Source organism: Mytilus trossulus, chromosome 4 (genome assembly GCF_036588685.1).
Source record: "Mytilus trossulus isolate FHL-02 chromosome 4, PNRI_Mtr1.1.1.hap1, whole genome shotgun sequence".
Classification (NCBI taxonomy): domain Eukaryota; kingdom Metazoa; phylum Mollusca; class Bivalvia; order Mytilida; family Mytilidae; genus Mytilus; species Mytilus trossulus.
The window spans coordinates 69,285,976-69,313,375 of record NC_086376.1 but is presented as its reverse complement, the minus strand read 5'-3'; the positions used below and the strand labels follow the sequence as shown (position 1 = coordinate 69,313,375).

General features: G+C 30.5%; 1 protein-coding gene across 1 annotated transcript in view; it reads right to left on the bottom strand.

Moving 5' to 3' along the window:
* Positions 1 to 10,895: 10,895 nt before the first annotated feature.
* LOC134715837 (sodium- and chloride-dependent GABA transporter 2-like) overlaps positions 10,896 to 27,400 on the bottom strand; it is a 64,653-nt gene continuing 48,148 nt past the window's right edge. Inside the window, exons 8-14 of the mRNA XM_063578337.1 lie at positions 26,817 to 26,941; positions 24,556 to 24,659; positions 24,049 to 24,189; positions 23,434 to 23,530; positions 14,764 to 14,843; positions 13,368 to 13,538; positions 10,896 to 11,537 (exon numbers count right to left, since the gene is read on the bottom strand). Of these exons, the coding sequence (XP_063434407.1) occupies positions 11,316 to 11,537; positions 13,368 to 13,538; positions 14,764 to 14,843; positions 23,434 to 23,530; positions 24,049 to 24,189; positions 24,556 to 24,659; positions 26,817 to 26,941 (940 nt within the window). The 3' untranslated portion in view covers positions 10,896 to 11,315. The remainder of the gene's footprint in view (positions 11,538 to 13,367; positions 13,539 to 14,763; positions 14,844 to 23,433; positions 23,531 to 24,048; positions 24,190 to 24,555; positions 24,660 to 26,816; positions 26,942 to 27,400) is intronic.

The following is a 27,400-nucleotide window of genomic DNA, read 5'->3' as shown; positions in this document are numbered from 1 at the left end:
GATTTTTCTATTTATGATAGATAAGGTTTTGGTATGTATCCTTTTATGTTTAGCTCGAGGACAAACAATTTAGTGTTTTGCCTAAGATTACTAGTTAATGTTTTGTCTGATCGGGCAGTTCCTTCCTTCTTTCATTTTTATTTTCGAGCTCAGCTGCTCTAATCTGAACCATTGTTTATATTTCACCGAAAGAACTGTCAATGTAAACTCTGTATATATTGCTAGTATTGCGACCGAAAGGTATTTTATTCATATGTGTTTATTGTTTATGCGAATTATATTGGGACATTGAGGATAGGGTTAGTTTTCGTTGTATGACCAGGGTATATTACCTTAATTGGTTTGTACCCAACTTTATCAGACCTATGAGTCATTGATCCCCATTTTTTTTTCTCCACCTGATTGGTCGAATAAACGTTGATTTTATACATTGTAAACATAGTAACAAGGCGTATGCTTATGTCAGTCAATATCTGTAATTTGACATTGACAGTGGCACATTTCTATTTGTATTTGCGCACTTTTATGTGAAATTGCCGAGGAAACTTACGAATACCAGGACCAATTCATATTTTCAGAGTCACATACAAAATCTCAAGAATAATATATCTTTACACTGTCTTTGTGTAGTTCCCTGACCAATTCTACCAAATAATAAAGGAACCTTTTTTGCAAACAAAGGCTCAAAATATGTGTTTATGTTTTTATAGAAAGTAGCGCACGACCTTAATGTCGAATAAAACGTTTAATTACAATAAAGTACACAATATGTCTTTTCATACCAAAAGAAGGTAAAACTTTTATAGGTCCTATATAGATTATTACACTGTACCCTCAATTTTCCTCATTTTTTTTCGTTTCCTTAGTCTATTTGCATTTCCTATTCAGTTTCTTTTTTACTTATTCGGTTGCTATTTCCTAATTCGATTTTCATTTCGTTTTTTCGTTGTTTTTTTTCTTTATTCGATTTTCATTTTCTTATTCATTTTCTTTTTTTTTATTTGGTTTCTATTTCTTTATTCGATTTTCATTTCCTTATTCGGTTTCTATTTCCTTTTTCGGTTTCTTCTTCCTTATTCGATTTTCATTTCCCTATTCAGTTTCTTTTTCCTTATTTGGTTTCTATTTCCTTAATCGATTTTCATATCTTGATTTATTTCCTTTTTTCGATTTTCATTTCCTTATTCGTATTTTTTTTCTTTTTTCGATTTCTTTTCCTAACTCGGTTTCTTTTTTATTGTTCAATTTCGATTTCCTTATTCGATTTTCATTTCCTTATTCGTTTTTTTCCTTATTCGATTTCGATTTCCTTATTCGATTTCGATTTCCTTATTTTGTTTCTTTTTCCTTATTAGTTTTCTATTTCTTTATTCGATTTTCAATTTCCTTTTTGGTTCCTTTTTCCTTTTTCGATTTTCATTTCCTTATTTCGGATTTTTTTCCTCATGCGGTTTCTTTTCCTTATTCGGTTTCTTTCCCTTAATCGATTTTCATTTTCTTATTCAGTTTCTTTTTCCTTATTCGGTTTTTATTTTCATATTCGATTTTCATTCCCTTATTCAGTTCCTTTTTCTTTTTTCGGTTTCTATTGCCTTATGCAATTTTGATTTCCTTATTCGATTTCTTTTTCCTTTTTCGATTTTCATTTCCTTATTCGGTTTCATTTTCCTTATTCTATTTTCATTTCTTAATTCGGTTTTTTATTTCCTTTTTCGATTTCCTTTTCCTTATTCGGTTTCTATTTCCATATTCGGTTTCTTTTTCCTTATTCGGTTTCTATTTCCTTATTCGATTTTCATTTCCTTATTGGGGGGTTTTTCCTGATTCGTTTTTTTTTCCTTATTCGGTTTCTTTTCCTTATTCGATTTTCATTTCCTTATTCGGTTTCTTTTTCTTTATTCGGTTTGAAATTCTATTGCCTTATGCAATTTTGATTTCCTTATTCGCTTTCTTTTTCCTTTTTCGATTTTCATTTCCTTATTCGGTTTCATTTTCCTTATTCGATTTTCATTTCCTCATTCGTTTTTTTTTTTCCTTTTTCAATTTTCATTTTCTTATTCGATTTTTATTTCCATATTCGGTTTCTTTTTCCTTATTCGGTTTCTATTTCCTTATTCGTTTTTTATTTCCTTATTCGGTTTCTTTTTTTCCTTATTCGATTTTTATTTCCTTATTCGGTTTCTTTTTTTCTGTATTCGGTTTCTATTTCCATATTCGATTTTCATTTCCGTATTCGTTTTCTTTCCTAATTCGGTTTCTTTTTACTTTATTCGTTTTACAATTCCTTATACGGTTTCTTTTTCCGTATTCGTTTTCTATTTCCTAATTCGATTTTCATTTCCGTATTCGGTCTTTTTTCTTATTCGGTTTCTTTTTCCTTACTCAATCTTCATTTCCTTATTTAGCTTCTTTTTCTTTATTCGGTTTCTATTTTAATACGCTGGTCAGACGGTCCCAGATCCCAGAGAAATATTTAAGTGGGAAATAGCTTGTGTCAATCTATTTCAAAGGTATTTACATTAAGCTATTTCCCACTGAAATATTTCTTGGAGATCCGGGCCCGTCTGGCCACCAGAGATGTTCCAAATTGTGCATTTACGTATTTTCAATTCCGACCACACATTCATTACTCTTTAACCATATTCCTACTGAAAAGTTCTGACTAGACTTAGCTCATTTCACCCAGGCTATTTCCCTCTTAAATATTTTCCTGGGGTTAACGTAATTTTCCGTATTAATCACACATTCGGTACTACTCGGCATATCCCTACGTCAAAGTTCTGAACCGGACCTAGCTCATTTCAAAGGAATTGACCCAGGCTATAACCCACTTAGATATTTTTCTGAGATCCGGGCCCGTCTGGCCACCACATAGGTTCAATAAAATTAACGGTTGCAATTTTTCTTGCACCAGATGCGCATTTCTACAATTGTTGTGACGGAGGTTTTATAATGTGTTTGTATTTTATATGTTAACTTCACATGGATGTCACTTGTTAATATTTGTATTATGGTTGTTTTTGGTGATTTCTAAATTAGAAGACATGGTGTTGAAATGACTCCTCTCGTTCGATCAGTTCTCCTATACGGGTCTTGAAGGTAGAATGATGTCTGGACATCTGTGGACTACATGTCTGCCGTTGTTATGGACTGGCTTGGCAACGAGAGTGGGACTCGTGCCTTCTTACCCTTTTTAATGAAATGAATAAGACAACTCAATTTGCTGGTAGGAACAAGTATTGTAATGCTTTTTATTTTATATATTTTTTATATATCATAAAATATCACAGTGCATATATCATACAGATTAACAATAAGTTTATTATTTGACCATAACACATGTATTTCTATTTCAAATACTGCTGGAATTAAACTTATGAACTACGTTCTTATTTGTTATACATGGATTGAATAACCTCATTAAACACATTTACTAAAATCTATTATATATATTTATATTTATTGAATTATTTTCTATTAATTTGCAATTAATTTCTTTCTGTAAATAACTTTAAGTAACAGTATATAACTTACCTTTTTAATGAAATAAATAAGACAACTCAATTTGCTGGTAGGAACAAGGATTGTAATGTACGGCTACTGAGGTTGTTATATGTCGCTTCTGTAAAAGAAGTAAAAACGGGGCATGTAATACCAAAATCGGGAATACGCTGGCATTTCATAATCTACCATGTATTGTTTCGTAGGGGACATTCGTTCTTACCAAATAGCTTCTAAATGCACATCTTATTCTGGGGCGGATCCAGCCATTTTAAAAAGGGAGAAAGGGGAGTTCCAAACCCAGGATAAAAGGGGGAGTTCAACTATATGTCCCAATTCAAATGCATTGATCGGCCGAAAAAAGGGGGGTTCTAACCCCCGGAACCCCCCTTCTGGATCCGCCACTGTTATATCATTTTGATGTATCATAAAGAATTTCCAGTTCATTTTTCAATGTATACGAGAAAGATCTATTTTTTTCTGAAATGGAGAACCCTTTTTTAACGATAAAGATTAGACAGTACTTTACATACGAAGAAACAACTCAGTCTCGTGTTACTTAGTGGACGTTTTGATGAGTTTAGTAGTTTACAAAACTGTTTCGTAGTGGACAAATTGTGTCGTAGTTGATATCAATTTAATATTAAGTTGATAAAAACAATACTGAAAATTATATGAAACTAACCCTTGTTCATTATTTTCCACAAATATAATTAAAAAAAGAGTATAAAAAACGACTGCATGGTAGTGGTAGTGTCCCGGCACAAGAATCGTTTTTCTCTTTAACCGAATAAGGAAATAGAAATCCAAATAAGGAAATGAAAATCGATAAGGAAATAGAAACCGAATGAGGGAATAGAAACTAAATAAAGAAATAGAAACCGAATTACGGAAATGGAAATCTAATATTAAATAAAGAAATAAAAACCTAATAAGGAAATAGAAATCGAACAAGGAAATGAAAATCGAATAAGGAACAAGAAACCAGACTAAAAAATGAAAATCAAATAAGGAAATAGAAACAGAATAAGAAAATAGAAACCGAAAAAGGAAAATATTTAATGATAATCAAATAAACAAATAGAAACCGAAAAAGGAAATGTAAAAGGAAGAAGGAAACAGGGGCCTGTTTATCGAAGCTCTCTTAGGACACATCTTAGTCCTATTTTGGGTTTATCAAACATGTCGCAACTTAGGAAATGAAAATTGCAAAAGGAAAAAGAAACAGATAAAGGAATTAAAAATCGAATTAGGAAATAGAAACCGAATAAGGAAATAGAAACCGAATAAGAAATTGAAATTCGAATAAGGAAATAGAAACTGAATAAGGAAATAGAAACCGAATAAGGAAAAAAGAAGCTGAATAAGGAAATGAAAATTGAATAAGGAAATGGAAACTGAATAAGGAATAAACAACGAATAAGGAAAAGAAACTGAATAAGAAAAAGAAAATCGATTAAGGAAATAGAAACCTAATAAGGAAAAAAAGCCGAATGAGGAAAAGAAACCAAATAAGCAAAAAGAAACTGAATAAGGAAATGAAAATCGAATAAGGAAAAAAAGAAACCGAATAATGAATAATGAATTCGGAACCGAATGAGGAAAAAGAAGCCGAATAAGGAAATGAAAATTGAATAAAAAAAACCGATTAAGGAAAAAAAATGAATAAGAAAATCAAAATCAAAAAAGGAAATGAAATGAAATTCGAATAAGAAAATAGAAAACGATTAAGAAAAAATAAGCCGAATAAGCAAAGAGAAAACGAATAAGTAAAAAGAAACTGAATAAGGAAATGAAAATCGAATAAGGAAAAAAGAAACCGAATTAGGAAATCAAATCAAATAAGAAAATAAAACCGAAAAAGGAAATGAAAATCGAATAAGAAAATAGAAACCGAAATGAAAATCGAAAAAGGACAAAGAAACCAAATATGGAAATGAAAATCGAAAAAGGACAAAGAAACCAAATATGGAAATGAAAATCGAATTAGGAAATGAAAGTTTAATAAGGGAATAGAAACCGATTAAGGAAAAAGAAACCGAATAAGGAAATGAAAATCGAATAAGGAAATAGAAAGCGAATAAGGAAATGAAATTCAAACAAGGAAAAAGAAAACGAATAAGGAAATAGAAATAAAATAAGGAAATAGAAACCAAATAAGGAAAAAGAAACCGAATAAGGAAATGAAAATTGAATAAGGAAAACAGAAACCGAATTACGAAATGAAAATAGAATAAGGAAAAATAGAATCTGAATAATGAGAAAGAAACCGAATAAGGAAATGAAAATCAAATAAGGAAACAAAACAAAATTAGGAAAAAAAATATTCGAGAAAAATATTTTTGAGGGAAATAAAAAATTATATTTGGACTTGTAATATTTCAAAAATTTGAATATCGAAAAAGGAAAAAGGAAACCTAACAAGGAAATGAAAATCGAATAAGGAGATAGAAACCGAAAAAGGAATCGAAAATTGAAAAAGGAAAAAGGAAAAAGAAACGGAATAAGGAAATGAAATCCAAATGAGGAAATAGAAACCGAATAAGGAAAAAGAAACCAAATAAGACATGAAAATCGAATAAGGAAAAAAAAAACGAATAATGAAATGAAAATCGAATAAGGAAATAGAAACCGAATAAGGAAAAAAAAATCTTTCAGTCAGTTTAATTGAAGTCTGGAGCTGGCATATCAGTTAACTGCTAGTAGTCTGTTGTTATTTATGTATTATTGTCATTTTGTTTATTTTCTTTGGTTACATCTTCTGACATCAGACTCGGACTTCTCTTGAACTGAATTTTAATGTGTTTATTGTTATGCGTTTACTTTTCTACATTGGTTAAAGGTATGGGGAGGGTTGAGATCTCACAAACATGTTTAACCCCGCCGCATTTTTGCGCCTGTCCCAAGTGAGGAGCCTCTGGCCTTTGTTAGTCTTGTATTATTTTAATTTTAGTTTCTTGTGTACAACTTGGAAATTAGTATGGTGTTCATTATCACTGAACTAATATATATTTGTTTAGGGGCCAGCTGAAGGACGACTCCGGGTGCGGGAATTTCTCACTACATTGAAGACCTGTTGGTGACCTTCTGCTGTTGATTTTTTATTTGGTCGGGTTGTTGTCTCTTTGACACATCCTCTATTTCCATTCTCAATTTTATGAATGAGAAAATGAAAATCAAATAAGGAAAAAAAAAACGAATTAGGAAATGAAAATCGAATAAGGAAATGAAATTCGAATAAGGAAATAGAAACCGAATAAGGAAAAGTAACCAAATAAGACATGAAAATCAAATAAGGAAAAAGAAACCGAAAAAAGAAATGAAAATCGAATAAGGAAATAGAAACTGAATGAGGAAAAAGAAACTGAATAAGGAAATGAAAATCGAATAAGGAAAAAGAAACCGAATAAGGAAATGAAAATTAAATAAAGAAATAGAAAAGTAATAAGGAAATAAAAATTGAACAAGGAAATAGGAACCAAATAAGGAAAAAGAAACCGAATAAGGAAATGAAAATTGAATAAGGAAAAAAGAAACCGAATCAAGAAATGAAAATTAAATAAGAAAATAGAATCTGAATAATGAGAAAGAAACCGAATTAGGAAATGAAGATTAAATAAGGAAATAGAAAACGAATAAGGAAACGAAAAAAAAGGGGAAAACAAATTTGAGAAAAAAAAATTGGGGGGAAAAATAATTTAGTACATTGTAATATTTTTCAAAATTTGAATTTCTAAAAAGGAAAAAGGAAAAAAACTCGTGTCTGGTGTGTTAAAGACATGAACTTACATGGAACTTTTTCTCCTCCAGTAAGTCATATATGCAAACGATTGGTTTATTCATGACAAATACAAAATCAGATGACACATACTTGCATGTATTACTGCTCCAACAAAATCTTTATGTGGTTTGATTAATTAAATCTACGACATTTTACCAGGTTCTATGGGTTTTTTTTTCTCACACTTAATAATACAGTTTATATTTTCAATTTATTTAAGTCAGCTATAATCGTTGATTCGAATTAGATTTTCAATTTCTTAATCTATATAAATTCTCCCCCATTTTTCACATGATTCTATCAGAGACATATATATATATGTCTCTGATTCTATCAAGACTTCTTTGTATTATTTCCTTTATGAATTTAGAATCTTTAAATAGATTACGTGCATGACAGCTTTATTATGAGTTTATATAGGTTGAAATGTTGTATACGATGTCCCATATTTGAATCTCGTGTTTTATTCGTTTTCTACGCAGTCATGTTTTCCTTGATGAATATTCTATGCAATCAGATAATACATTCCAATGTCCTCTTCCATGAGAAGGTATTAAAAAAAATAAACATTATGAAACAGAGGTTTACCGTTGTTTAAATCTAACAAATTGATTAAGACGACAGATCAATGTAGCAAACAAAGACTAAGGGAACCACATAAACTATAACGTCTCCTGTTATGCAAGCATCTCCGTCATTTGAATCAAAACTGATTTAATATGACACAATTCGGGATACGAATTACATATAAGACAACAATTCTACTATCTTAATATCTGAGACTGCAAAACCATGTCAGAAAACTGGCTAACAGACATATTGTACCAGTAAACCAATTTGTGAAGGCGACTGTTAAACTTCTGTGTGTCTATTTGAGCCGTTCGTCCTCGTAAATATGTTGTAGTACCTGAGATTACTTATTCTTTGATGGTTTTCGAGTTGTTTATTCTTTAGTTGTTAAGTTTGCGTTTTGAAGACTATTGTTTTTCATTCGTAAAACTTCGTGTTTATTATATCTTTGATGACTTTTTTTCGACATTAGTTTTTTTTTTTATATCCTTTGGTATTATCCTTTTCTCTTTTTCAGTCTTTGTTTTAGGATTACAGCAGAGCTTAGCAGACATGATCAATATATGCAGAAACCTTCCTGTTTTTATATTATCTTAAGCATTTATCCTAACAAATTAAGTTGTTCATGTAATAATGACCATTTTGAATACATATATCTAGGTCATCCAGAATACCCATCTTTTCGTATGATTTTTATACTTTAATTTAATAAGGCAATATAAAAATCAAATCAAGTATGTTTAATGTAAATAAATACATCTGAACTTAAAGAAAGTTTTGATCCACTGATCTTTTCGAGAAGACATATTACCATAACTTTTATATTCATTCCTGTGCCATTTTAAAACAATTTAGGCTTTGGTGAATTCAAAATCAGTAAATTAAATATTGTTCTGACTTGTTAATTCTTTTTAAACATTGTCGATTGGATAAACATAGATTCTTCCTATGTATCAAGTTGGTTATGCTATATTTCGACTCGAGACAGTTAAATTTTCATATTTTAAACGCGATGCTTGCAAAGCTTTAAATTATTGAAAATTTAATTTTTGAAAGAGGAGAAATACAAGTATTACATTGCATCTGTTTGTCTGGGGATTCTTATTGACAACTTAGTTGCTGAATTTGGCTGTAAAAAATCTTCAAATTGTGTGCATTCTTGTTTGAACGTAAATTGTACTGTGATGCTCTCCTTCACAACCTCTTTTAAATTTCACTACAGTCAATCCCTCCCTATTTTGAGCAATATACTATCTTCACCTGCATATGGGATAATTATTTCCAAACATATGCGGTATTCATAAATATACATTGTAATACGTCACAAGTATCTTAACAGAAAGTTTATTACCCAGTTATATCGAAGAACGTCTCGTACTTTTTATGAAAGAGTACATCGTAAGACATCTGAAGTTCATCTGAATTACATATTTATATAGTGTTCTTTTATTTGACTACTGTACCTCTGTTTTCAGCAAATACGCCTGTTTACTTTGTTTACATATTGTTGGTAAAATAATGGAATTTTGTGCGACTGTCATACGTAAGAGGTTTAGCTAGCTATGAAACCAATTTAAATCCACTATTTTCTACATACGAAAATAAATTACCTGTACCTAGTCAGGAATAAGACAGTTGTTATCCATTCGTTTGAAGTGTGTGAGCTTTTTATTTTGCCATTTAGTTAGAGACTTTCGTTTTGAATTTTTTTTCCGGAGTTCGGAATTTTTGCTATTTTAAATTTTACTTGACCGAGTAACCACAAATTAGGAAATCTGTCGATAAATTATAAAATTCCATAGACAAAAGTCAGTAATAAGATAAAAGTCTATTGAAGACTAATGGATGCATATAAATATACAATAGACATCAAAGGTATCAGGATTATAATTCTGTACGCCAGACGCGCGTTTCGTCTACATAAGACTCATCAATGACGCTCATATCAAAATATTTATAAAGCCAAACAAGAACAAAGTGGAAGAGCATTGAGGTTCTAAAAATTCAAAAAAAGTTGTGCCAAATACGGCTAAGGTAATCTATGCCTGGGATTAGAAAATCCTTAGTTTTACGAAAAATTCAAAGTTTTGTAAACAGAATATTTATATAAAAAAAAATGACCACATTATTGTTATTCATGTAAACAGCGAAGTGTTGACTACTGAGCTGGTGATACCCTCGGGGACAAAACCTGCAAAATATTTCCAAAGATGTCTTTTATAATTTAGGGAAAGATAATTTGAACAGTGAGCAATTGAAATGGATTCCTTATTCAAATATAGCGCTATCTTTTAGAGAGTATTCGTGGTCTAGATGTACATAAAACAATGTAAGAGTTATTCTTTAATCACACTATTTCTAAAAGTCCTAAATCGAACAGTTTTTTTTTTAATTTCATTCATGGGCAATTTTTAAATAAAGCAGATTTTTAACCACTGACACAATAATGATGAAAAGCTAATATTTAACTTTTGTTTTTATCAGATTTTGTATTATAAAAACTCAGAAGCCAACTACGATCCCTTTGTCGCCGATATTTGAAATTACAAGACCTTAGAGATTTAGGATTTGATAATACTAAAACAAAAGCTATACAAGTGTAGCCAAAGCCGAGAAAGGAATCGGAGATTTGCAAAAGGGAGATACAATTTAAGATAATTTCAAAAATTTCAAATTTCAATAACACAATATCCGTATTGATAAATAATTGATTCTCAACTCTTGTACTCACTATCGATAAATGTAAAATATTTTAAATAAAAAATAGTTGATGCAACGTTTTGATAATGAAATAAAAGGATTTAAGAGTGTGTATGATACAACGTCATTTGTCATTTCCAAAAGTTAAAAATGGGAAAGTAAGCTCAACAATTAATGTTGTTTAAAACTGACAAATAAAATGTCGACGTCGATTTTCGTGTGAATTGATTTCTTCGTTTAATTTTCAATGGTACCTTTGGTATCCTCGGCTTGTACGACTGGTCTTAGTTAATTATCCAGTGGAAAAAGAAGTGTCATTTAACCACATTAACCAAATAACATGATAATTTACTGGTTTATGATCTGATACGATACTTTTACAATAATAATACAGTTAATAATCATGTATTATGTTATGTATTCCCGACATTATTATAAGAAAGTTATAGGGATTGTTTTAACAATCAATGAAAGTTTCTAAATACAGGTGCTGCTCTATTAATATTCGGCCATGACATTTGATATTTCACAAATATTTATAGATATTTCACCTCTGGATCTGTAATTATCATCAATATTATATGTATCTTTTTTTTAAATGAAAAACGTCATTTATGATAAGAAATAACAATTTCACAAATACAAGTAATAGCAATTGATATTTAAATTCACAACCGGTTCCGATTGTCAAAGCTGTTCTCAATGATAAGTAGGAAAGCTCCAACTTCATACAGTAAACTTTGAAATTACGCAATTATCTCTGTCAAACTTTGACAACTTCCGTGAATTCTGGAGGCCGCATGACAATTTCAGTCTCCGCTTTCTCTGCTTGTGAAACATTTGTTTCAGGGTCGTTTTTGTTTCCCATGACTGAATTACTCGGCGATTTAGACGACGCAAAGCCGGTATTGTTCGTTTCTGAGTTCTCTTCTGTATAACTGTCGGTGGCATTTAAACTATCTGCCTTCAACGCTTGAATACATTTCTGTAAATAATAAGAAATAGTACAATTATTTCAGTTTAAGAAAAAGATGCTAAATCTAAGGTTGTGATACATGTTTATATCTATGTTCCTGCGTTTAAGACGTAAAAAATCGGTGTCCCTCCTGTTCTTAAATATGTGTACCTTTAACAATGTCAATGTTTTGCCGTTAGTATTATTATGAAAAAACCATCGAGAACAGATGTGTGTTGCAAAAGTCTGCAATACTAGTTTTATATTCGAATATCAAATCGATATCATTTGAGGCTTTTCGACAGTTAACGTCCGTTAAACTTTCTACATCGGAGCTAACAATTTATCGCAATAGAAAAACATTTTTCCAACATTTAACGTATTAGTTAAGTCAGTTATAAAGGTTATTTTATGATTTTCGTTTTAAATCAAAGAATACTTGTGAAAACAGTCAGTTTTTTTTAAGTCTCAATAAAGATACATTAGTCGTTAGCCCTTTAGGGGGGTTCGTAAACGAACCCATAGAGACTAAACTTTAAAATACATTTTGAGACACTCATATCGTTACTTTAATTCTGTGTTTATTTGTCGGATAAGTTTATTTGATTATTTTTTAGTGTTTTGAGTCGATCTTGATGAGCAATGTCTTTTTCAACTTATTTGTTCAGTTGCCCATATATTGTGCTGTTTACGAACGATCATAGGTTTGGGGGCTTAAGCTCTTTAATCTCCACGCATTTTAGATATACATGTCCTAAGTCATGTCAAAGTAATGTAACCTACTCTATGAAATGGACACAGATTTGTATAAACATAGAGCCAAAAAATTAAGTTTAATGGCTGCACGAGACACAGATCTCAGGGGCAGATTTCTGGGGCTCAACAAAGGGCCACAGAGATTTGAGTGTCATGATTATATATATTTATTTTTTTATTGGTCAAGCTGAGGCTTTTCTTTTAGTAGTTTTACTGATATTGTGAGTGTTGAAATTAGTTTTCAAATGTAACAGGCTCATAATTTGATACGCCAGATGCGCGTTACGTCTACATAAAGACTCACCAGTAACGCTCAGATCAAAATATGTATGAAGCAAAATAAGTTGAGAAGCATTGTGAACCAAAAATTTTAACACGTTGTACCAAATACGGGTGAAGTAATACATGCATAGAATAAATCCTTAGTATTTCGAATAATTAATACTTTTTCAAACAGGAAATTTATAAATATATATCTATCTATCTATCGATGTATGAAGATTTAAATAGATTAAACAAAATAATATACCGAGTGTGTATAGTACAATTCAACTGCGGTTTCCCCCCTTTTGTAATGTAGAAATGGCTTATGATTTTCAAGTACAAGGATCTACAACTCTGACTTTGTTTAAGTTTCAATGTAAACACATTAATATGCTTCCGTTTTTTATCTATTAAAATTCTGATTGACGACAGGCAACTACAATTATGTTGATATGTCGTTATTTTTTGGCATATTAATTATAATAAATACATATAAAAACAAAGAACAACACAAGATTAAGATTTCTTGATTTGGAAAATGGTGAAAATGTTGTTGGTTAACACCAAAATAACGTAAACATATCCCTGAACTCATTATGTTAGAAAATAATAATATTGTGAAATTAGACAGGCATGGTTATATGTTGAAATTGAAACGGGATTAAAGGTTATGAAAAAAGAATTTTGTCTACTATTAATATTCAAAGTTGATCCTTCAGATATGAAACGCTTTCCTTAGATTGTTTCATAGACGTCTTGTAGTAGTATTCAGTTTTACTAAAAGTTTTGTCTCCGATTATTTGCTAGTGTTGATACTGATTACTATAGATTTATAACTACCTGCTTGAAATTTCCTTTCCCTTTACAAATGGCATGGACTGCCCCAAGGATCATACAACAGGTAATCGGAGAGATTGAAATGACCCATCCAATCTTTTCTGCCCATTGTTCGTCATATCCAAATATAGAGTATGGGTACACATTTAGAGCAAAGTAGTAGATAAGCATTCCCTGTGTAAAAAAAAATACACAAATCGGATAAAGTATGACTAACTGCAATGCAAATTTGAAATACATGCGATATTTTAAGGACATTTTGGGAACAGTCTTGGTTTGTCTGATCGTTCCGCTGGTTGATAGCAGTTGGGTTTTTTTTTAACTTCAATCTTTCATTTTACCTTTTTGACATTCGTAAAGGTAAATGATTATATAGAATAAACCATACTAGTTTACAGGTTTTTTTTTCTTTTCCAAACTCTGAAATGAGATTGCAATCAACCATTCTAAAATAATTTTGATTAATTCTAAGTTGTTGGATTCCAAAACTGTTTACAATTTTAATTTCTTATTTCAAAATAAAATAAAGAAAAGATCAATTGTTCTTGTTTTCGTTATACTTATGATCAAATATGGTTAGATTTTAAAATTTAACGACAAAATTAAACCTTTTACATTTACAAAGCTTATGTAAAGTATGAAAATTTAAAATACAATATAGAAAAAGAAATTATTGACTATTCAATGTACCATCGATTCTGAACACAGAGTATGGTTAATTTGAATAATGTCACTTTCTTAACAAATAATGACTGAATTGATTGAGGTATCGATGACTGTGAAAAAGTTCGTTTGATTTAATCCATCTCAATGTAGCAAGAAGTCGTTGAACTCCTTTTTTCAAATATCAAAGTTCTTCTTCATTTACATCTGTATAAAAAGAAGTTAACCACAACTAGGCTTGTCGTTAAGCTCCATGCCATGTGTCTACATTAGCCTTCTGCTACTTATAATTCACACAATGATTCAAAAGTCTATCCGTCTATGTTGAATACAATGGCATGAAAGCATATATTACATCAGCTATTTTAAGGTGTGTTTTAATACTTGTATCGACAGATGTCATCTATAATTATTTTGTCAACGTGCATTAGTTATGACTTGCAAAATGATGTGGGTTTAGTACTCTCAATATTTTAAATTTTCGTTTCAAAAGATTATAACTGAATATTTGTATGTACAATCAACTAATTGAATATCAACGTTTGACAATGTTTTTAAAAATACGTATCAGAACCAGTCTAACGGTTTGCTATGAAAGCCTTCAATCCGTATAACTAATGAGAGTCATTTACTTAAGACAAAGATGATAGATTTGATACCAAACAAAAAAAAGATTATACATTTTGTAACTTTATTACTAATAATAGTATTTATTCGGGACAAAACTGTTACTTACAGCAGGAATCAAAGAAGCTAGGCCATACCAGGCACTCATAAAAACACGTTCAACCGGTAGATAGAGGGATTCTTGCTTCACTGAAACATACAATTGTATTTTGATAAATATAAAAAATTGTACCCCCGCCGGTCAAACCATAGTATTATAGCAGTATTATATTCCTTTATATTTATTATTTTTGTTATTGCCACATAGCAATTTTCAATGGCAGAATTAAAAGAAAAGTTTTGAGCATACTCTTTATTGTAAAAATCAACAGGGAGTAAAGGCAACATTACGTGACTACACACTATGTTAAATTTTCGACCGGTGTGTAACATTAACTTAATGACACTATTTGTACCATGTAATTTAATACAATGTGATATTTTAATCTTGGATACATTTTCTTTTTGTTAGATGATATTGGTGAGGATTACTCTCAGATCTGTAAACGAAATCAAATGAAAAAAATTAAAAAACAAAAAGTTACTCAACAAATGGCAAAATGAAAATCTCAAACCCATCAAACAAAGGAAAACAACTGTCAAATTCCTGACTTGGAACAATACATGCTTTTTTGTAGAAACAAGCCCTTTTTACATATTTTTTATATATAGTTTAATCTTATGTTGGGCTGTGACACCACTATCAAAGTTAAGACGATGTTCGGCTTCCGACATATGTTAAAACCCGCCATATTATGTACATATACTAAATTTTTGTAGCAAAAACTAAGAGTAATATTAATATTTTAAGTCATTAAAATCCCACAATTCTCCATAGTAGTAATTTTTAATCGGAATTGTCTCTCTTTGTATAGTGTTATGTTAGGTTTATGCTACAAAAAATAAACACAGACATTATTTAGGATCTATTTTTTGATTCATCACTTTAAAATTGATCAGTATCCACAGTTTTGGATGACACATTATTCTGTAACTACTCCCAATATACATTAATTATTTTTTCGATAGAGTAGTAAAATCACAAAAAAACTAAACTCCGAGGAAAATTTCAAACGGAAAGTCCCTGAGCAAATGGCAAAATTAAAAGCTCAAACGCATTAAACATATTAAACGAATGAATAACGACTTTCATGTTGCTGACTTTGTACAAGCATTTTCTTGTGAGGAAAATGGTGGATTAAACCTGGTTCTATAGCTAGCTAAACCTTTAACTTATATGAGAGCTGTGCTGTTATATTAATTGTGCTTTAATACCGTATTTCAAATTCGCATATTTTTAAAAACATATCTATTCTTACGCTATCAAACTTATTTGTTTTAACTAGAATAGTATCATATAATAATTCCTTGAAGTGTGGTTAAAAAGTAATTAATGTTAACAAACTCTGGGTCACCTAAACTCACATCCGCTGTCAAACTTTAGAATTAGCCATTTGTTACCAGATATCATGTCAACTTTTCAATTGACAAAGATAAAAGCTTATTTTACGCATTGTCATCCCGGCAATAATGCGGTACAAAATATTTATATCATTTATATTGTTGCGTTAATTTATAAGGATCATAGGGCAATATGATACTGAATTGTCTTCTTTTTCGTGGAAAAGGTTGAATTTATTTTGTAGAATATATTTGTGAACCAACTTGAATTTGAAGAATCCAATATTCACGATATTAATACATTTTATACAGAATTACAGAATTTATAGGGTTTTTTTGTAAGGTAAAAACTAAAAATATATAGAAAATCATATTTAAAAAGGCATAAATGTAAAGCTATGTTACCGATTTCAGTGGCTACGTCATATGTATTAAAATAAGGAAAAAACAACATTTTATTATCAAAATAATCTTATGGATAACATATAGCTTACGTAAGAAGTCTATGCAATAAGACTTAAAAACAGCATTCCGGTAACAGATGAAATATATTCAAAGGTTATGATAATGATACTTCAAAAAATATAAAATGTTACTAATTTACTACGTGTCACTTTCTCATCTTATCACAAATATAGTCTGCTTTCTATGTGTATAAAGAAATCTATTTCAGTGTATTTATTATAAATTTATTGAATTAAAATGTACGTGCAATAAAGCTGGGCTTGGATAATTCCGATGTGAAAGGTTCGCTTGCAATACTGTTAAGAAAAAGGTTGACAGACATGTGCATTTATTCTTTTTCGGTTTGTTATCGTTTACCTCTTGTACTTATTATAATTCATCTTCTGTCATAAATTAAAAAAAAAAACACGGTAGTGTACTTTTTGTGAATACAATGTCAGTTAATTATCTCATTTTGTCTTTACTAAATATTATATTCATTTTGATAATGTTAACAGAGTAATATCTATTACACCGTGTAGAGGGTGGCCGTTTATGGGTTTTTTTTGTTTTTTTTTAAGGGGGTCTTCCTATGATTCATTTAAAAGGATTGTAACTTGGAACGTACAAAAGGGGTTAGAAAATAAAACCCATTACGATGTTGGAGATTATTATATCTAACAATTCACAAATGCCATTCAATATTGAACTAATGTTGTATGTTGTAAGCGGTTCAATTAAATTTGGCAAAGTAATACGTGATATTCATCAGGTTTATGATAGAGGTATTTTTGATATGTACGCTACTGCAAAATATATATTTTTCAATGTGAAGTTTTCAACTTCTCAAATGGTTAAGTATATACAACATTATAATTATTGTCATTAATGTCCTTTTTTTTATTTGATAAAAACAAATCACTTACTGCTGGTATAAGCAATGGGTTAATCAATCTCATACAGAGAAAAGAAAACAACAAGGAAAAATGTATTCAAGGTTTACTTCTACGAATTTATAAATACAATTAACTAATGATATGCAGTACTTATTGTATAAGTGTCATATGTTTCTCCTTCGCTTTATTCAATGTTATGTCTGTTCAGTCCTCGGTCAAACTAGTCCATATGTTCATTTATTCCGTCATACATGTGTGTCACACACTGTCAATTTCATATCTTCTGCCCTATATTGTGTCTTCCTTGCCACCATAACCCATCTAGAAATGAAGCTTCATTAAGCTGATGACCAATCCATCAAAAAAGGTGTTTTTTTTTAATTTTCATCCACCACAAGCACTTCTACACAATTTTCGAATTTGTTTATGACAAAAACAACAATTTTCAATATCATCGCCATAAAAATCGCCACAAGTTGAACATACTCTTGCGTATTCAAAAATTTTGATCATCGGTACTTCCATTAGATCACATGGCGTACATGCCTGGTTCGATAGCACGCAACAAAACCTCATGCAAAGAATTATAATGCACATTTTTAACCCAAAAAGTCTCTGAAAAGAAATTAAAAGAAATATGAGGATTATTAGAAAAAAATGTTTTTTTTATATAAAGATTTTAATTTTGCTATGAAATTTATATTTATGATCAAACTAATATGGAAACTTCAAAAAAATGAAATGATATTATCTAAAGGTTTCATAAGAAAATGTTATAAGTCGTGGATAAACTAACCATTTCTGCAGCGTCAGTATAAAGTAATACAGACATGTAAAGTACCGGTGCTATATATATGCTATTCTACACCTATGATCACCTCGTGAAGGTCATATAGTACACATTTCCGGTTTTTATTCAACCATCAAAGGCAAATATCACCTGAACAGCTGTCACGATAATAAATCAAGACATGACTATGCCCCCCAACACTTATTTAAAAGTACAGTAATTCAATCTCAATACCAGTGAATGAAACGCAATATAGTATTTTCCAGCTGTATTTAAGTTGATAAATGCATTTACTACGACATAAATGTTGTGACGCGTTCATGTCATTGCGTAAATGTACAATTTCACAATTGATTTTGTAAGCTACGTTGTCAATTGATAAATCCCATACAGTGTCACATATATATACACTAATATTTAAACAGCGAATAAAAACACATAAAAAAAACTTATAATTGTAAACAACAAAGGGAAAACTATATCAGCCAATGACATTTTTTACGCATTTTCTAATGAATGATTAACTTTTGTAGAAAAATATTAATAAAGGTATCTTGATGACCACAACGATTTCAACCAAAAGCTTTTGTAATATTTTACCAATCTTTACACGCCAGATTACTCTCAATAGAAGACATTTGATGACAAATTACACATATGAACCTTATAACAATGGACAATATAGATAATAGTAATGTGAATATAAATACACTGTTTGTATTCTTTCTGTAGTCTGTTAAGGGTTCGGTTATTGTGATGATAGAATATTGCTAAATTGGGATGGATCGTAGGGAAAGTCAATTTTATTGATTTAGTTCTCTTTTAAAACGTATAAACCGGTTTTTAGTGCACATGACAGGTAAATTACACGTTTCGTTTCTTGAATGATCTCTAGCATTGTATGCATAAGCTTAAAAAAGATGTGACTAAATGCAAAAATTAAACCATTCAAAGGCCTTTACCTAAACTCTTATGATTAGTCAAATAAGGGTCTCACATATAGTTGTTACAATATGTCATCAGAAAAAAGAAAAATATAAGATGATACTATATTATTCCAGAAGACTTATAATTTCGGTATCAATAGATACGTTACCCATTATAAAACTCAATTAAAAGTCATATGACTGTTTGTGCTGAATTACTGTATATTGTTACTTACATTTCATGTGAAGATACATCTGGTATCTTTCTTCTACTTCTCTTTGATTGAGGTTTCCCTTGTCATGTTATTGGCGCTATACTCAATAAAGACGTTGGAATCTAGGACAAATCGTTAACCAGCAGTGGTGTCGAATAAGTTATTGCAATAAAAAAAAAAGATACGTAGCAATAGGCAAAACACGCGTTACATTCGCATCGGTGGTGAATGTAACTTCCGAAAAACTATTATTAAATCCAAGTAAAAGCGTCCTTATCAGGAAATTTTGTTCATTTACTTTATTTTTAACACCATGTTTATTTTTACAATTCAACAGCTACGAGTTACAAGAGAATTCGTAATCCCTTGTCCAAATAATGATTTTCTATAGATTTTTCACGAAAGTAGTCCATAAACATTTCAGAAATGCTCTTATGTTTCTGTCAAATATACATTTGTTGTCCGATTTTTGTGTTTTCCATAATTCAGGTTGTTTGGATTTGTTATTTGATTTTCCTTATATTTTTCATGTCTGTTATAGCTCACACTATGATATTCATTTTACTCATATATGAAGCCTTCTCTTTGATATATAATAGCTTTAACGTTCGTCATGTTGTCTCTAGAGAATACTTGTCTGATAGGCAATCATATAACATGTTCTTTTATCATATTGTTATTTTTGAAACAATATGTACATATTAGATAAGTTTCAACGATATGTCCTCTCTTTTTTTTTAAATTGTCTGATTATGTTGCTGTCTCCTTCTTGTTCATTTAATCTCCTATTTGTATTATGTACCTCTCATACGTCATAAAACAACAGATGATAACGAAAAACTTAATTTAAAAAACAGATTTTTTTTTTAAATAAATTTGATATTGATGTATTCTTTGCTTCTAAAAACTTGTATTTTGCATGTTTTTCTATATCCTTTCCAATCGATTAGATAAAATCATGCTCCCACCTTAATGTATATATAATAATAATAAAGGTAGCAGTAGTATACTGTTGTTCAATAGTTGTTGAACGGTAACAATCTTATATACATTTTGAGTGGTTATTTCAAGGACAACTGAATAAACAATAATCTTACAAATTTTTATCGTGTAAATATAAAATAAGCCGATTCATTTTAATGAAATTCCATATGCGTGCATATAGGTGAATGTATAACAAAAATATGTGAATACTATTTTATGTGTAAAAATCAAGATTTTGTTATGAGTCTTCAAACCCATTAATATTAGTTACATGGTGTGTCAGTGACCTCACACGATATATATGGGGTCAGTAAATTCCATACGGAGTGAGAGCGAATTCATCTTCCGGCTATCTTCTCGTGTGGTATTTTGACTAGCTGCATATCAAAGTGATCAAGTCTTCAATACTAAGTATTATGATCCTACTTCAATTTGTCTATACAGAAAACAAATGCCTACAATAACGTCAACTTTAATCGTTCTTTACATGTATCAACTTCTTCTTCTGATCAATCCCTTCAGATTTCTTTTTTGTTTTTTGTTTTGAAAAGGAAATAACTCCGTTATGCCAACAAAAACAACTTTTCAGCTTTATGTTAACTTATTTCAACTTTTTATCATCAATTATTCGTCTGAAATCCTGCAACCTTTTAGATGTTTTCTCAACACCTTGTTGTTTTGATAAAGGGTTGTTGCTTCTTTTTTTGTTTTGAAGGAAGTGACGAAGGGAAGTAACGCCTTACTAACCCCATATGGTAACTAACCATATATGGTAACTAACTCTATATTTTTTTGGGACATCCTATATCCAATATACAAAGTCACCACTTGCGGTCCTTTTACTAATACTATCTCTATAAATCTATAGGAGGTAATATAGTATAACTTGTGCTAATGTTTGTAGTACATATCTCTTTCTTATCACCCAGTTCGGAGATTGAATATGAATAGGGATCGCGAAATGATACTTGATCTGTATTGATAATTTGGGAATACTTCCATAGAAAGTTAAATACAGAACTTAATAGATATAGAAAGATGTGGATTGAGTGTCAATGTTTTAACTCTCCATTCAAATAACAATTTAACTTTACATTCCGTTAAAATTGCTCAATTATCATACACTATTTGTAGATTTTTAAAATGTATTGTTGCTCTTTACTTTATCAAAATTTGAACAAATCCGTTTTCCAGTTGTTGTGCCATTCGTAATCAGCACATGATTTCAACTTTCGTTATAGAATTAAAAATGTTAGAATGTTTGGTTTTTATCTAGTTTTTCTATGGTTGTCTTTCTTACAACACAAGAGCATAGACGAGGAGGTTGATAACTGTAACTCGTACATGTCGCGTGTCCAATTCTGAGATGAACTTTCGTGAACATTAAACCGGTTGTTAGGTTTATTTTTTAATGTTATAACTTTTGTAGTCTTTGTTTAACTTTTTATTCATCTTTGGTATATTTTATTTTAAGAAGGGGAAATTTGCTTGTGCAACTATATCACATTTTTTACAAGAATTTACATAACCAACATATCATATTCAAAACAGTGTGGCTGTGGCCATTAATTTAGTATAAATATATTTATTCATCATCAATACAAATATATAATCATACAAAATACACGATAATAACAGGATTCGGAAACAAGCTATATATAGCTTATATCAATCCGTTGCCTTGAAATATCAACTCCAGTTAACTATTACATAAATATAGCATGCAATATTACAATGATATGTAACAAGAATAAATAAGTTACTATGTAACTAAAAACGAATTGAGGAAAAAAAATATAATTCTAAAATAATGAAAATAAATACAACAAAGGAAGAAAAAAAAAGTTAAAAAAAAAGAAAAAAGAAAACTATATACACATGTTTAGATGAAATGCAACTTTGTGAAAATAGTGAATAACAATTTATCTTGTAAATCTCTTGCACTTTAGTAAGAATTTTTGTACTTTTCCAAAAATATCTTTATTTTGGTCTAAATTTAGAGCTTGTGATCCAAATAAAAGTAAATCCGTGTTTAGTATGACTTGATAATCAATTGAGAAAATAATGTCATATCGCAATTCGTCATATTTTTTACAATGCAATAAGAAATGACCTGTAGACTCGTTCAAACCACACGAGCCGTTTGAAGAATCTACTAGATTTCGTTTGAACAAATGTTCATTTAGAGAACTACTATTCATCCTTAACCTGGCATGCAATACTTGACCAATTCTTGTACCAGTGTTGTAAAAATTAGGGTATTTATTATTTGGGTTTTTTTTACGACTTTTAAATATGCTTAAAGACGTATTGATTGACGACCGAAACTATCCCATTGACTAGGACAGATTAGTTGAAATTGTGTCTGTAACGACAACTGCTCACTATGTACTTGTTTAAGACACTTAAACTGTGGGGTAACCAAAGGATCTCAACACTTAGATAAAGTTATTCGAAAAAATAAAGACGAATAACACGATATTTTGTTTATATCAATAACATAAATCAAAACATAAAGGTTATTCCTAATAAATTTTTCAAATTATTTTATTATCAAAGGCGTGAAGAACTCTATAATAAGTAAGAAGTGAGCATTTGTCGTTACAGACAAACGTTCCCCTAATCTATCCCAGTCAACGGGATAATTTAGGTCGTCAATCGATGGCCTCAGTCACGTGCACACCTGTTTTGAAAATGATTATGTGATGTATCAAGATCTAAAAATTGGTTATTGTGATACCTTATCATAGGATATAATCAAAGCTATGTTCGACATGATTAACAAGGCGGGCGAAGAGCTGACTTTCAGCGGCAGATACGTCCTATTTTGAAAGTTTTACGGATGTTTGTGTTTTCATCGTTTTTCATTTGACAATGTTGTTGTTCTCTAGCTTCCAATTGTTTGTTTTATTACCAAACTGATATCAAAAATGAATTCGTCTATATTTTTCTCCTGAAGTCAACGGCAAAGTTACTTAACAAGAACATCCCTGTCAATAAGTCGCATTTTGAATAAACAGAGTAGTCATACATAAATGAGAGAAGAAGCAATGAAAACGACTTTGACGTATTATTTGTACTTACAATATCCTGTAATAATTGGCACTGTACTAACGATAATCAGGGTAAACACCAGTCTATCTACGTAACTGTTAACAAGCATGTAAACAAACAGTCCACCCTGCAAGGGTAAGTAAATATTTGTCTAAATATACTAATGGTATGGCATAACACAAATACTCAATTTTATCATAATATTGTTGCTATGGTCGTTATAATGAGTCTTTCACTTCTCAATTTGACGTCAAGTCAAGAATTGCATGATATTCTTTGATTAAGTGTTTGTAAGATCAACAATCGTTTTAAAGAGATAAAAGAAAAACTTTAACATAATAGAAAGTGTTTTATTAATGCTTAAATTTCAAAGTTATTAACAGATAATATATCCTTTTTTAATTTAAGATGATACATATAGCTATGAACATAATTGTTTTCTTGATTGGACTTTTCACAATTTCATGACATTTATTTTACTGTGAAACCGGCGAATTTTTAGTTCAATAGTATTTGTACCGACCCGGTAGTACTAAATAAAGAATCTTCTGGTGGTTGATTTAAGAGTGTAATTATATATGGGGTTAACCTGCACCTCTTGTCTAAGGGTAGATCACAGATGACAGTTCAAAGAAAATAACTTACTTGCGTTATAAACGGAACACTAAGCAGAAACGATGAGAAACACGCAATGCCAATAAGATACTCGCGTCTTCTGATCCTCTTCATGATCATCTTGGGAAGAGATGGAAGCAATGACTCCCAAATAACACACAGATGGATAACCTATAAGATACATTACCATTGTATAACTGTAGAGATTTATTAACTCCGTTTAGTCGAGATCGCAAATAGTAAAAAATAATAACTCTGGAATATTTCATGATCTATGAAAGATCTTTACTTTAAAATTTCAAATATCTATATCATTCTTGCAGTAACATTGAACGATGTGCGCATGTAAGGAGTAAAATCATGCACCACATAGCTAGTAACCCCTTTAAATGAAGGGGGAAAAAACCGTTTTGCTTTTGAAATATTGTTTATTAACAGAAAACGTTATGTTTATGAGAAGGATTGTTGATAATATCAGTCCAATTGAATATGTATACGAAAAATGCAATTCAATCCTTTTCTTAATTGATTAATTACCTGGTGAATCATCCCGAACAGAAAACAAAACATAAACAAACATAATGCTATAACTGGATGATGTCGAACAGTAGAAAACACGCCAAGAAACAGGTATGATAACCCTTCAAAAGAAAACAATGTATTGTTTTATGGTTGAAATCTTTGTAATTACTAGTATAAATGTTATGAAAGGTGTTTTCATGGGTATTATTACATCAAAATGCCTTCAGTGTGTTAGTAAAGGCAGTATCTTTGGTTAACTTGCTTGCTAGCAGAACCGCGAATTCAAGTAAGGTACACTGCCCTCCTTTCCAAGTACTTTATTCCTACAGACATATAGATTGGTGATTACTTGGACTTATCTTCTGTAAGACTTAGCGATGTATTATACCTAACTTAATACTGACTTCACAGTTCATCTAGTAAGTATGCTAAGCAAAGATATTACCTAAACCTACACACTAAAGGCAATTTGCTGTGTATTGTTACATATTTCAAAATATCACAATTCAATGCGCAATACCTTTTGTCTGGATGAAATGAAATAAACCGGTAAATTGTAATCTATTGTTTGAGCTTATTTGTAGTTACATTGTCTTTTTTTCAAGTGTTGAAGTTACGTCATACATACATGTATATATAATATTAAAATATATATACTAATAAAGCTTTTTTGTAAATTATTGATGCTAATGATGGAGTCACGTCCAATAAAATTTGACCCTACATACAGTAAATAATTGTCACGCAGGTGTTTGTATTATATATAAACCGCATATCAATCCATCTAGTCTATAAATGTACTTTTGCGGTATTGTAGATCATAGAGAATATGTTAAAACAAAACCAAACATATCCTGTCTCTCAAAATAAAACATAAATGTGAAGAATAATGTTATTTAAATAAATCCTGTAATAAAAATGTATTTGTGATATCAACCATGGGAGTCCAATTTGGGATAACGCGTTCTTACCAGTTACAAAATATTTTAAGAAACTTCTCCTTTTCCCATTCCATAGCATGTAAACATTTTACCAAGAGATCGGTTTGACATTCAGGATTAATATGCGTTTCTGATATAATAAACCTAAATCCAGAAACGTGCATAGGACTGTATAAAGTGTTATCTTTTTTTAGCATGGAGTCGACACTTCTGATATTTAACTGTTAGTGCCAGCGGATAACATAACTCAACAGTCCATTAGTAAGCAATTACACATTCCTTTAACAAACTCACCGTTTATAAATAAAGAAATAATCTCATGAAAAATTGAACGTAAACTAATTTGGATATTCTTTTCATGTCTTGCAGATCATAAAGTTGCTATAACGCTACTTATAGTTCAGACATCACTGGTTTTCAGTTTTCATGTTTAGGTCTGAGTTTTCCCGATAAAGGTCTATCGAGCGCTTCGGATGCACAAAAGTTATGAGCATTATTTTCATTCATTTCATTCCGGTTTGTGTAAAAATTATTAAGAAACTCAGTGCATCTCTCTATACCAACTTAACTTCAATGAATGAGATAAAAAAAATTTATTATAATTATTATATAGGTGCGATCACTCATTAATGGCGCTTTGGACGCACAAATTTAACCAAGTACTGTTTTAAAACTTCCTGTACTCCTGTTATTTTAATTCTATATTTAACATTGCCATAACAGCGGGAGGTTCGGCATGCTACAAAACCAGGTTTAACCAACCATTTTTTCTAAAAATGTCCTGTACCAAGTCGGGAAAATGGCCATTGTTATATTATAGTTCGTTTCTGTGTGTGCTACATTTAAATGGTTTGTTTCTGTTGTGTCTTGGTTCTTCTCTTGTGTTTAATGTGTTTTCCTCAGTTTTTGGTTTGGTACCCGGATTTGTTTTTTTTTTTCTTAATCGAGTTTCGAACACCGTTAAACTACTGTTGCCGTTTATTAAAAAAATGTGAAGTTATGTTTATTCGTCTTTTCGTGTATTCAAAATGCATATAATCCGCCTTCAGAAATACAATGAAACTCAATAAATGTAATCCCCTTCTCTTTTATGTTGGATTTCTTTCAAACGAAAAAAATTAAAGAAATTTTAAAACTAAATGCCACAATTTGGTTGGATGTTACAGAAATGCTGTTAATTAAATGACATTTAGGGCTAAAACTATTGATTAAGGAAGAACCCTACAACCGAGTTGTCCATCCTCAACAATGTGCGAATTAGCGACTGTTACACGCTTTATATCTATGCGAGTGTAAAAAAACGCGAGAAGATAAGTATCTTTTTTGAATACCTACCTGGTTTGATACCTCTCTGTAAAGCAATAAATCCTTCATCCCAACTCATATCGTAATATGGTTCCAATGCAAGATATGTTACCACTGGGAATATACTGTATGCAATGATAAGTAAAGCAACGGCCCTATAAAAAGAATAAAAAATATTTCAATTCATCACAGTATACAAAAACAATCTAAAAAGGCATCAGTTTCTAAGGCTGAATAAAATTTCGATATAAGCAAAAACGTATGCAAAAAATAATAAAATGGAAGAAGAGCAGGAAAATGTCACGCCATCTTCGGCAAAACAAATAACATTCCCTTCTTCGATTAAATAAAGGCTATAGTAGTTTACAGATTATGTTAAATTACTAGTAGCAGTATTTTGCACAACTTATAAAAAGTTTTGGTCCTCAATGCTCTTCAACTTTGTACTTGTTTGGCTTTCTGAGCATTTTGATATGAGTGTCACTGATGAGGGTAATGTAGACAAAAGCGCGTCTGGTGTACTAAATTATTATCCTGGTGCCTTTGATAACTATTAACAACCTCAGGGCGATGTCACTGCTGGTGCACGTTTTGTCTCCGAGGGTATCACCAGC